Consider the following 12,606-nt stretch of genomic DNA (forward strand, 5'->3'; position numbering starts at 1 on the left):
AAGGGGATGCCTGGATGCCTGGGTGGCTCAGTGGGTTGAGCGTCTGAGTCTTGGTTTTGGCTTAGGTCAGGATCTCACGGGTCGTGGGATTGGGCCCCGTGCAGGGCTCCATGTTCAGCACGGAGTCTGCTTGAGAGATCCTCTCTCTCTCTGCCTTTCTCCCCACAACCCATGCTAATGCTGTCTAAAATACACAAGTAAATAAAATCTTAAAACAAAAATAAAACAAAGACACTACAAGAAAACAACAGACCAATGCCCCTCTGAGTTTAACAAACCTAACAGTACAGAAACCCAACAATAAATACAAAGAGTAACACAACCCTAGACTAAAATGGATATGAGGCTGTACTGGCTGTTTACATAAGCTAACACGTAGGCTGGGATACACTTACCCATCTAAAATGAGACTTTCATAGGCAGCCTTTTTATCACACACGGGACAGATCCAGGTGGGCTTCTTCTCATTCATTTGCAGATAAAGGGCAGCATCAAAACACTGCAGATGTGTACAAGTCACTGCACGGCACGGGATTGTCAACCTCATTTTCCCTAACTACAGGACAGGGAAGACAACAGGGGGAAACTTTTCAGAAAGGAGAATAAAGCCTCAAAGGCAAGAATCACTCATAAAAGCCTAAAAAGATCTTATGAGAAAATCAAAATGAAAAAATTCAAACCAGAATTTATCTCTATCAAGACTGCTACACATTTCACTTGTATTCACTGACGGCCCTATGATTTTTAAAAGCCCATTTCACATTTTTAAAATAATCAACATGCAAATTCACAGGAAGAAAAACGTGTTTCTTTCTTACCTGTTCCCCTATTTAGAGGGAACCACTGTTGCCCATCTCTTGCTTGTACTTGCACCAAGTCTACACATAACCAAGTATGTATTTTAAAAATTTTCCCAGAAATGGTGGCATGCCATCCACACAATTCTGTACCAGCTGTCACATAATTCCCTTGGTGACTATTTCAAACATATCAGAACACGCAAAGCTACCATGACTTGAAGGTATCATAACTGATAATGAAGCGTATGATATGAAGGCTCATTATTTATTTAACTAGTACCCACCCTAGCAACAGACGTTTAAATTGTTTCCAATCTTTTATGACTACAAATAATGCTCCAGTAAATATCTACAGAACGACTCCTAGAAGTGATATTTTGTGGTCAAAGGGAAAGTGCATTTATGATTTCTGTCACACTGACAAAAACGTCTCCCACAGAAGCTGCCTACCTACCGATGCATGCACATACATGTATCAGTGCACTTGGTTCCCCTCAACCTTGCACACACAGTGCTGTAACTCTGATCTCTGCCAACCCGATAGGTGAAAAAATCCCATTACAGTTGTGAACTACACTTCCCTTATTTTGAGTTGAGCTTCTTTTTTACTTCTAAGAGCCATTTGTGCTTCTAAGAGCCATCTATTCATAACCTTTTCTCATTTTCCATTTAGTCTTTGGTATCTATCTACAGCAGCTCTACATTAAGTCAGCCTCATATATATGATGATGTGAACTGCAAATAGATTTTTCACTTATGAGAATTTACTTGTGTATAATCACATGTGCTGATATTCTGATATATATTTTTATATAACTACAGTGCTCTGTTCAGTTCTTATTCTAGCTGGTAGAGGTATGCCAACATCAGGACACACACCCAGATTAGACGGAGTCTGTCAGGACAGCCTTTCAACAGCCCTCCCTATGTACTTCCTTACAGAAAATCTCTCAGCTTACAACCAGCTCTGTGTTATTTGGATAGAAAATCTGTTTCTCCCACTAGACTCTAAGCTCCACAAGGACAAGATCTATGTCGCTGCTCACCGCTGTAATCCAAGTGTCACAGCACAGCACCTAAAATGCAGCATGTGCTCGGAATCTGCTGATCAGATGACAGAACAAAGACAGACAGACTAGAAAAACAGCAATGGGAAAGAAAGGGAAACAGGAAGGACTTCTTTACGGGCACTATAAAGTCTAGAAAAATACACAGCAAAATTACACTGTTAACTTTGCCTGAGGGGTAGGAGTCTTAGAATGCTCCTGTTTGCCCCCCCCCTTTATGGTTTATCTAAAATTTCTTTCTTCTAAAATGAACATTTGTTTATTTCGTAATTAAAAAAATTAATTTAGCCAAGTTGTCAGCATAGCAATAACTATTGTTTGTATAGTTCTACTTACATAGAAGGCACGATGCTGATGACTTTATATTATGAAGTGACACTTTATATTTAAACCTAACAACTGCACTGTATGACTGATCTAGAGAAATTATTGTCTCCCCCACTCCCACCCTGAGAACACCAAGGCACAACAAAGCTAAGTAAAGATACCATTACAAAGTTAGAAAGTGGCAGCACCAATATCTGAACCAAGCAACTCTGGCTCCAGAGTCCATATCTTAACACTGTGCTATACTGACTCCATCTGAGTGTTTTAACTAGAATTCTAAAAGAGATCTTGGAAGTTACAGTGATTCATGCAAGTACATAGCACAACAGAACTCATTATTTAAGAAAGAAAAAAGGAAGAATAGAACCTAAGGCATTTCATTTTCTTACAATATTTGCTTCCAAATTTTCCCTTCCTTTAGTAACAGATTTTCTCCTAAGCCATGTGGAATCTTACTGGGCGCTAAGGATTTTTACATACATTTCACAGAATTCTCCTAACAGCCCTAGGACTGCAGACAGACTAGTATCTGTATTTTGCTTTTGAAATAAAGATGCTGAGACGACATGAGGCCATAAACAACACACTCACTGAGACCCAGCTGGTGGAGCTCTAATGCAAACACAAATGTTTACTTCTATGGGACTCCTCTTAGTTTTACATCACACATGGTGCTGGTTCTTGGTTCCAATTATCCACCTTCTCCTATTTTGCTAAAAGTTTTTGTTCTCTTAGGAATGGAAGCTGACTGAATGCTTATTCAGCACCCTAATGAGATGATCACAGGGATTTCCTAACCCCCTTTCCATTATTAATATAAACAATCAAACCATACTTGCATTCCTAAGAGGTATCCTTTTGTTATCACGTATTATTCTTGCAAAATACTGATTCTTTTTAAAGTAATGGATTCTACTGGCTAGTGTTTTGCTTAGGAATTTTTCATCATTGCTTTTTATTTGGAAACAACCTAAGTAATCACTAAAAAGGTTAAACAAGTTAATTTACACCACACCCAATCAACAAAATGCCTGTATGATTAAAATAAGTCATATCTACAGATATTAATAGTTTAAATATACTGTTAATTTTAAAACAGTAAACCACAGAACAGTATATGTAGCACAATATAATTTTTTCCAATACATAAAGTTCAGTCTAGAAAGATTTATTTCATACTATTAGTAGCATTACTTTTGAGTAAGAGATCTTATGAATTTCAAGTTTTAATGTCTGTTCTATTTGAATAATTTTATAATAAAGTAGGTACTATTTGTCAATTTCCATAATTTGTTTCCTTTAAATAATGCTCTAGCTCAGACTACTATGATTTTTTTGGAGGGGGCGGGGGCTCCTAGTTCTCATACTTTTGGCTTCAGAATCCCTTCACACTCTTAAACACTGAGAATCTCAAGGAGTTTTTATATATAGATTATATTTACCAATATTTATTGTAGTAGCAATTAAAGCAGACATTTTAAAAAGACAAAAATAGACAAATACACACTACATCAACCCTCGGGAACACTGACATTACCAATAGTCAGGTAATCCCTATTAAACACCACTGCCTACTCATGAGAGAATAACAGAAAAGAGACAAACTGCATCACAGTATTATTTTAAAAATTGCTCTGACTTTGTGAGCCTCTTCCAAGAGTCTCAGGGCTCCCAAGTATCCCTGAGCCATGCTTTGGGAACTTGGTTTTTTTCTTCTTCTTCTTAGGTACCACCTTCATCTCTCCTGTCACTGCCTTAGAATTTCCACGATACAGAGAACTGAAAACATTCACAACTATAGAAGCTACTGATCCTAAATTTAATCCTAGTGGCTCACAAAAGTTAATGAGCATTTCTCAAGTTTAAAAAAGCATTTATTACCAACTGGCCAAATCTGATTAATTTCCTAATACTGATCATGGCGTGTCAACAAAAGCAGCTTTGTATGCTTAAATTCTATTTAGTCAGATAATGGATGGATGGATGGACTGATGGATGGAAGGAATGGTTCCTAAACAATGCAATACTCTTTTTGATTGCTAAAATATTTTTTAAGTTTTTACTTAAATTCCAGTTAACATACAGTGTAATCTAAGTTTCAGATGTTATGATATAGTGTTATGTTGTTTTGATATAGTGATCCAACACTTCCATACATTACTTGGTACTCATGACAAATGTGATGTGCCCTTAATTAAGTACCCTTAATTCCCCATCACACATCCTCTCACCCGCTTCTCCTCTGGTGACCATCGGTTTGTTCTCTATAGTTAAGAGTCTGTTTCTTGGTTTGCCTCTCTTTTTTGTCCCTTTGCTCGTTTGTTTGTTTTCTTTTTTAATTTCTTTAAAAGATTTTATTTATTTATTTATTTATTTATTTGACAGATAGAGATCACAAGTAGGCAGAGAGGCAGGCAATGAGAGAGAGGAGGAAGCAGGCTCCCCGCTGAGCAGAGAGCCTGATGCGGGGCTTGATCCCAGGACCCTGGGATCATGACCTGAGCCGAAAGCAGAGGCTTTAACCCACTGAGCCACCCAGGTGCCCCATTTGTTTTGTTTCTTAAATTCCATGTATAAATTATATCATATATAGTATCTGTCTTTCTCTGACTGATTTTGCTTAGTATAATACTCTCATGCTCTACCCATGTCATTACAAATGGCAGGATTCCATCTTTTTTTTTAATGGCTGAGTAATATATCACAATCATCAGTCGATGGACCCTTGGGCTGCTTCCATAATTTGGCTATTGTGGATCATGTTGCTATGAACATCAGAGTGCAATGTTATGTACAGAGCACCTAAACTGATTTTTACTTCGCTGTAGCCTAAATGCATCTACGTAAATTAAGACTGTATATAGTAAAAATGACCCAAATCAGTGGATCCAAACTATATATGAGTCAGAATCTTAAAAGATAAAATCAAACCTAGCCCCCTTTTCTATCCCCCACCCATCCATCTTTTCTCTGCAGGAAAGACAGAAAATCACTAGCTTATATCACTAAAATTGATAAATTTTAAAAACTGTAAAATTCAGACACTGTTCAGAAATGTAATTATATACACTTAGATCCCTCCCTCGAACTACAGTAAAATTGCCTTCCGTAAGACCCAAGGACAGAGGCTTTGGACTGCACTTCCCACTCCCCAGACTCAAGTCTACTCTGAATCATTTTACAAATATACTGTGAAACGGGACAAACACTTCTCCCAGTACCTGACAGCCATCATTTTCTGTTAGCTTCCTTATCCCAGGGTTCACGTCTCATCCTTCCAAATGCTTACGATCCACTCTGTGCTTCTGTATTTCCTAGCACCACTCCGGATCTGCTGCTACTTCTGCAGCCAGTAGGCTGCACTCCTTTCTGCTCTTTTCAGCTAATACTGGTATTACCTCCTCCTCTCATCATCTCACTTCTGTCATCCATCTGTTAAATCTGATCAAAACATCTGTTTGGTGTTCTAATTAACATGTATCATAGACTACAGTTAGCTTCAACTTTGTGTTAACACTACTACAGCCTGGAAAGTACCACTTACTCTTTTCTTAGAAAGTGCTGAAAAAATCAGGTAGTGTGATTTTTTTCAAAGCTCAAAAGACAGTCTGCAAAACAGACTTAGTGAAAAGGAACTGTTCCCTATTCTTATATAGAAGGAATCTTAACCGCTCTGATATACCACTTCCACTATTTTGAAAATCTGAGAATCTGTTAGTATGTCAGTCTCTTATGTTTTGTTTGGGTTGTTCTCATACAGAATAGCACAGTGTTTTTTAAAAAAAACAAAAACAGAAAAAAAAACCTTTAAAAAACAAGGTCAAGGAGACAAGACAGAAAATGGAATCTTACAACCATTAGAACTCTTTAGGTAAGCTATCCAGAAGCACTTTCTACTGACAGAATAGTGTGCTACTAAAACATAGAGGAAACATGAGTTCCCTTCCCATGTTGTGATTATGCCTAGAATATAGCCAGTAAACAACATTTGCTCAAAATAGGGTTAAACTATAAGAAAACTGTCAATATACAACTGTTTTTGACCAACAAAATGGCAATCTCCTGTGTCAATTTAATATCCATTCTAACACAAGAGGGAGGAAAAGAGTAATGTGAAGACACTCCAAAGAAATCACATCTCAAGGTCTGCACACAGCATGGGGGTAGAAGAGGAGGTCCTGGGTCCAAACACAAGCCCTCTTGGACCTCTGCCACCACTTCAGGCATTAATGCTCCCCACCACCGCTGCTGGAACAGCAGACTTTCTTCTCTCTGGATCTGACAACCACAGGTTCACCATTTCTAAGCAATCCAATTTCATGCACTTCTATTCCTTTTCAACAGAGCTAAGTTAGTTTAAGTTAAAGATAAAAAAATAAATTCAGAAAGAAAGAGATCTGCAAACATCACTTTCCAGGGTGACAGAGAGGTGAACTTATATAATAAGGGTTTTTTATATTTTAGCCCAATTTGGTATTATGGTATATTGTTAAGGTATCTGGAATAATGTCCAAAGACCAAAATTTTTATCCTTGTTTTGCTACTAACTGTGTGATGTGGGCTATCGAAGCACTTTTAGTCTCAGTTCCCTCAACTACAAAATGTGAACAACTCTTCCACACAGGTTTGTTAAGACAGTTAAATTAAGAAGCACATCACGGGAACTCAACAAATTATTCCTTTCTCTCTCCCTCTCTCTGACACAATTCTCTCTCCACTTAAATACTATACATTTCTCACAATGGTGGCTGGTCATGAGGTTCTCCCAAAACTACATTCCTGATTCCGTGACTTTTCTCATAAATTTCTTTGCATGTGGAAAGGTTCCCCTCCACGAGTACTGATTTTAGAGAAGACTTCATCCACTATTCCTGACCTCTCCCTATGCTTAGCAAGGTTACATGTGGTATGTATATCTTCGTTTTCTCATGTGAGTTAGTTTTATCTCTCAAAGTAGACTATTAACTTTCTGACAAGTTCTTATCAAGTCCTCCGTATTTTCGCCCCCAAATTAGCTCAGTAACAAGAACACAGGAGGATCTGAGAGTTGCTGACCGATTTCCAATCCATAGTCTCTATATAGAGACATAAAATTATTATGCAACTAAGAAGTGCATTACAAACAGATAAAGGCATCTCAAACATTCTAATTCATTAAACCAGAACCATCAATTAGCATTTATTAGGTGATAGTAATTTTACTGCTATTTTTCAACACAGTCTATATTCTGATAAAAGGAGCCAATTCTCTATTCTCTCTAAATATTTACTATTAGCTGTGGACTATTTACAGCAAAAAAAAAAAAAACTGTGACAGATTATTCTGAATTTAAAGCTCTCTTTCCTTTTCGAAACAATACCCTTTTAGGTCTCTCCTTGCTTAGTCATTGTTTGAAGAACATTTGCATTCTTTAGAATTATGTTTAATCATTAAAATTCCTGAACGGGAAAATGACAAAAGTTCTGAATTCTATCATAACGTATCATTCATTCCCACACTTACTTATATAGGAAATTAGTCATTTATAAAAACTGAAACACCCCGCAATGTTTTTGGCTTTACTTACAGGGCACATCAAGGACACCCGAAGGCTAGTTGTAGCAATTTCACTATCAGGATCTGCAGTAAGTTTTTCTTTAACTTTAAAAAGAAAAAGAATTTTTAAAAAAAATTTTTAACTGTGATATTCTGAACAGGATTACAGAAATAGATATCATCTTATTTAAAGTTTCCCAAACACTTTGATTAGGTCAAGAAACTAAAAAAAGGAAACAAAAAACCCCCAAAATGTTAAGTATTCATGTAAAAACACAATCATACTTCCAGTATTAGGTTAAAGAATTACAAACTTGCAAACTCTAGATTCACATGTTTGATTGCATTTTTTAAATAGTTTCTTTCTAAAAGCAAAATTGCAGGTAAGGAAGAGTTTCGAAATAGACAACTATATAAGACCAAAGAACGATATAACAATTGGGAAAGGAACTTGCAAAGGAGCTGTACTTGGGAGCTTCAATGCTTTCCTCACACACACTCAAGAGGACTTTTTGTTACAGGGTATTGGTTGTTTCCAACTATTAAATTTGTAAACCGAAAAAGCCAAATACTCTCATACTTCCTTTGACAACTGAAAACTGCAAGAGATGTGCTAATGTCTCTGTAGTTTGATTTTCCAGGTAATGTATACAGGTTAAAGTCTCTACAAGGTCACAAACATATGCATGGCCTCTAGGTGGTTAACACTCAACACCATCATAGAGAAAAGGCAAGGAAATGGGAAACTGGAACTGCAGTGGAATGAAAAAATGGAGGGAAGTGCTTCCTCGGCTTCCAGCTCTAGGCAGGAAGACCGCTACTCTTAAAGAGATGAGAATGGTTTATGTACAAGAAATGCAAACCATTTCAATAGCCCTACTTGACTCCCTTTTCAATCTGTAGATCCTTTTCTCCTTTCCAGTTCATCCAGCGTTAAGTGAAGTAACTGGGGGAAAAATATTGTCTTTCCCAGAAAAATGTCTTGTTCAATTAAGTTAAGTTACTGAATTATTTACAGTCTGAGTTAGACTTTTTCTCTATTATTATACATTATGAAAGCAAAGTAAAAAATAAAACCTCTGAGAAGTCAAATATTATTGATAGATATCAGCACTTCTTTTGCAAAAAGGGCGTTCTCGTTTAGGATTTTTTTAAATGTACATTGCATTACACACTGGAGGTTCTGAAGACTTGCACTCCTATTTGCGAGTCAACATACGCATCAAAATTACCATCAACCTGACATTTACCTAAATAAGTTTGCATAAAAAAGCCCAAAATCAGACTAGTTGGGATATAAAACTGATCCTTAGGAGTGATTTCTAAGAAGGGCTTTTCATTACAGGGCTCTGTTCAAAGGAGTATTTTTAACTCAAATTTATTTTAGGTTTTTTAAAATAATTCTTCACAAATTATTCCTGTATTGATGTATATTTGAGGCTTCCTTTTTTTTTTTTCCTCCATTAAAGCATCTCAAATGCTCAGTTTTACAAACATTACTTACTTAGTGCTCTGGAATGATCAGGGTTTCTAATACCTTTCATTTTTAATCTCTGTAATAACATGGCTGATGTGAGCTGTCGTACAAGATATACAGACATGGAGTAATTCTACAAAGAAAGATAATCTGTATTAAAGATGAGAGATAATAGCCTATTTACATAAAATACCTGTCTAAGAAACTCTGGTTTCTAAAAATAACATTCAAAATAACTTTCACAGGAAGGTCAAGGACTGGGAAGGGAACAAAATCAACTTAGCTATTTTAGGGAAGATAAAACTCAATCACATTAAAGGTATTTCTCAATCATTTATCACTTTAAAACATCCAAGTGAAAGATAACATATCTTAGATCTGTAGTTTTCAAACTGTGTTTCTAATTAAGCAAAACTGATTATCCTGGGGTCATCGTGGCATGAATGAGAATGTACCCTCCCGGAATGCCCACTTCTAACTAAAATTTTGTTTTCATGTAATGGGACTGTCACAATATTTTCACTGAAGAATGGGTTCCACTGCAGAAACAAAGTTTAAACACCAGTGGTCTGAATTAACATTCAAATCCAGAGTTTCAAAGTTCTAATTCTGGCAGAAGAGACCACCTCATACATGGCCTTGAACAAATCTTCAAATGAACCCAGTATCAGCTTTCTTCGGAGAAAAACTTTTGACAAATTAACCCCTGTTTCCAAATGCACATTTTATTAGGGAAGGGACAGCTACTGTAGTATTTAAGACACACGAAGAAATGATAAAAATCAAAAAGACAAGGCCAGAAAATAATAGCATCCAATCCCATACCTCTTAGATCTGGCACAAAGGAACCTTCGTTAGCTATTTATAGAGCTATGAAGAGATGAAATAGAATTTTACCTACATGCTAAAAATCTATCTTACTATTTCACTACACATATTCATTCAATTGATCCTATAATAAACAAAATACTTTTAATAGTTGCCAAGCCAAATATTGTAAATATCATTTTAATGTCCTGCAACAGTCTTTTTAAGTATCTGAATACTCAATACAGTATGCAAATTTTTAATCAATTAATCATTTTAATTACATTTTAATTAATGGAAAGTATATTACTCCCATTACACAGCAAAAAACCCTGCCAGATCTTCAATGTCTATAATTGTTTACTCAAAAGTATATGTTAATAATTACGTCAAAAAGATACATTCTTCTATTCAAATTTCTCGCATAAGCTTTAAAGCATTAATACCTGCTCATTTACCAATGACTCTTGCATTTGCAAGATTTTACTTATCTTTAAACGGGCCTCAGGAAAGTAAGCAACTTTGCCAAAATCAAACCGTGGCCAGGTTGGGACTAAGATAAGATTTTCTGAATCCTTACCCAATGCATCACTATACTGCACAGTTTGTACAAATGAAAAATATTAGGATCAGTGTCCTATGATAATACAGACAAGTTATGATAAAAATCCAAAACTAAGAGCTCAAGAAAACAATCATTAGAGAGATAGTAATATTTTTTTAGTCCAAATATTAATACAAAGCTATTCTTTATGTCCTCAACTCTGCAACTGCCTTGGTGTGACAACCAAAAATTCCTGCTATGAACAAATGACTCAATTTCTCTGTCAATAAAATAGGAATATTACCCTTTACCAATGAAATAGCAAGACTAAAGTTGATGTTCAGAAATTAACTGAAATCTCTTTTGACATTCTATTATTTCTATATATAAACAAACAGTTGTAAGACAGAAATCCCTTGTTATATTAGTCAGTATCCCATAACTAACATAACACATTTGAGACTAGGAATTAGTAGAAAGCCAGGTTCATCAACCTACAGGTATTGGGAAAATAATGTAATTTTAAGTAAATATTTTCATATGAGATTCCCAAATTATCTGAAGTGACAGCTGTTCATGTAAAAGCTGGAACAGATTATTTCCAACCACATTTAACCATTTTCCTCAAAGCCTGATAAGCTTTGCCCCTCTTCATAAATACATAACATTATCCAAAGTTTCCAGTTTCTTAAAACCCTACTTAAACACATACATAAACACAATTGTGATTCAGGCATTTCCTTAAGAAATAATTACACTCACTTCTTTTCCAAGAAAATAAAGGGATGACACTTAGGACATCTTGAACTTTTCAACCCTAAGAATCCCTACATCTCCACTCCTGAATTGAAAATCACTGCTTTTCAGGAATTAAGATCAGAAAACTAAACAGGTTAGAGCTAGTACCCTGAGCTAAGACAAGACAAATCAACTCCTAGTGAGATCACTTTCACGCGCTACCCAGAAAAGAGTCTTTACCTTTCCGATTTCTGATGCCCAAGAAATGGAAATTTGGTTTGGCACAGCTGAGGATAACCTAACTAAAGATGTAATATTCAAAGGGCGTCCAGGGCGCTTCTGTTCAATCCCATTTTTAGGTGGTGGTGCATAACCCTAGAACCATAAGAGAGAAAAATAATTTTAAATTCTCTGTTGGGGAATCAAACAATTTTCTCCAAGACAGACATAAGTTTGTCTAATTTCCGTTACATAGATCCAATACATATTCTTTTTTTTTTTTAAAGATTTTATTTATTTATTTGAAAGACAGATATCACAAGTAGGCAGAGAGGCAGTCAGAGAGAGAGAGAGAGAGAGAGAGGGAAGCAGGCTTCCTGCGGAGCAGGGAGCCCGATGCGGGGCTCGATCCCAGGACCCTGAGATCATGACCCGAGCCGAAGGCAGCAGCCCAAACCACTGAGCCACCCAGGTGCCCCGATCCAATACATATTCTTATTTTATCCTGGAAATCACAAAATCTTCATCCTAAAGTCACCAATCCAAAGAGGAAACAGACCTTTTAAGAAATACTATTATTTCACAAGTTCAGAAAAGCACCAAAAAATGTTGCATCATTAAAATGAAAAATACTAACATCTTGCCATACTATGAATCTTTTTCCTTTTTATAATGATGAAGTCCCAGAACCTAAGTCAGGTTCGGTGGGGTGAGGAGGTTCGGAGCCGACGACTAAAGAAAGAATTCTTAAGACGTCATTGGTGCAAAATGGTGGTTTATTAAAGCACGGGGACAGGACCCGTGGGCAGGAAGAGCTGCTGCTGCCCCGGGTTGTTAGGAGTGGTTGGTTATATACACAGGAGTTGGGTAGGTGAGGACAAAGGGGTGTCCAGAAGGGCTATTGGGGCAAAGAATACTATCAGGATATTGAAGGCTTAGTTGCTATCAAGTAAAGACAATTGAAAGTCTGGTGGAATGTTACATTCCTGCTATCAAGCATCCTTGTTAATGAGATTTAGGTTTAGAAGAAATTGAACTTTATTTACTTTTCCTTCTACCTCCACCTCCTTCGGTTTTTATGGAGGGGAGGG

General features: G+C 36.5%; 1 protein-coding gene across 8 annotated transcripts in view; it reads right to left on the minus strand.

The window, feature by feature from the left end:
- PIAS2 (protein inhibitor of activated STAT 2) overlaps positions 1-12,606 on the minus strand; it is a 90,790-nt gene that overhangs the window by 21,162 nt on the left and 57,022 nt on the right. For all 8 annotated transcript variants that reach the window (XM_059409595.1, XM_059409599.1, XM_059409594.1 and 5 more), the window contains 4 exons: positions 11,537-11,671; positions 9,235-9,340; positions 7,762-7,835; positions 396-556 (listed from right to left, as the gene is read on the minus strand). In XM_059409595.1, the coding sequence (XP_059265578.1) occupies positions 396-556; positions 7,762-7,835; positions 9,235-9,340; positions 11,537-11,671 (476 nt within the window). The remainder of the gene's footprint in view (positions 1-395; positions 557-7,761; positions 7,836-9,234; positions 9,341-11,536; positions 11,672-12,606) is intronic.

The sequence above is a fragment of the Mustela nigripes genome, chromosome 8, assembly GCF_022355385.1.
Source record: "Mustela nigripes isolate SB6536 chromosome 8, MUSNIG.SB6536, whole genome shotgun sequence".
Lineage (NCBI taxonomy): Eukaryota > Metazoa > Chordata > Mammalia > Carnivora > Mustelidae > Mustela > Mustela nigripes.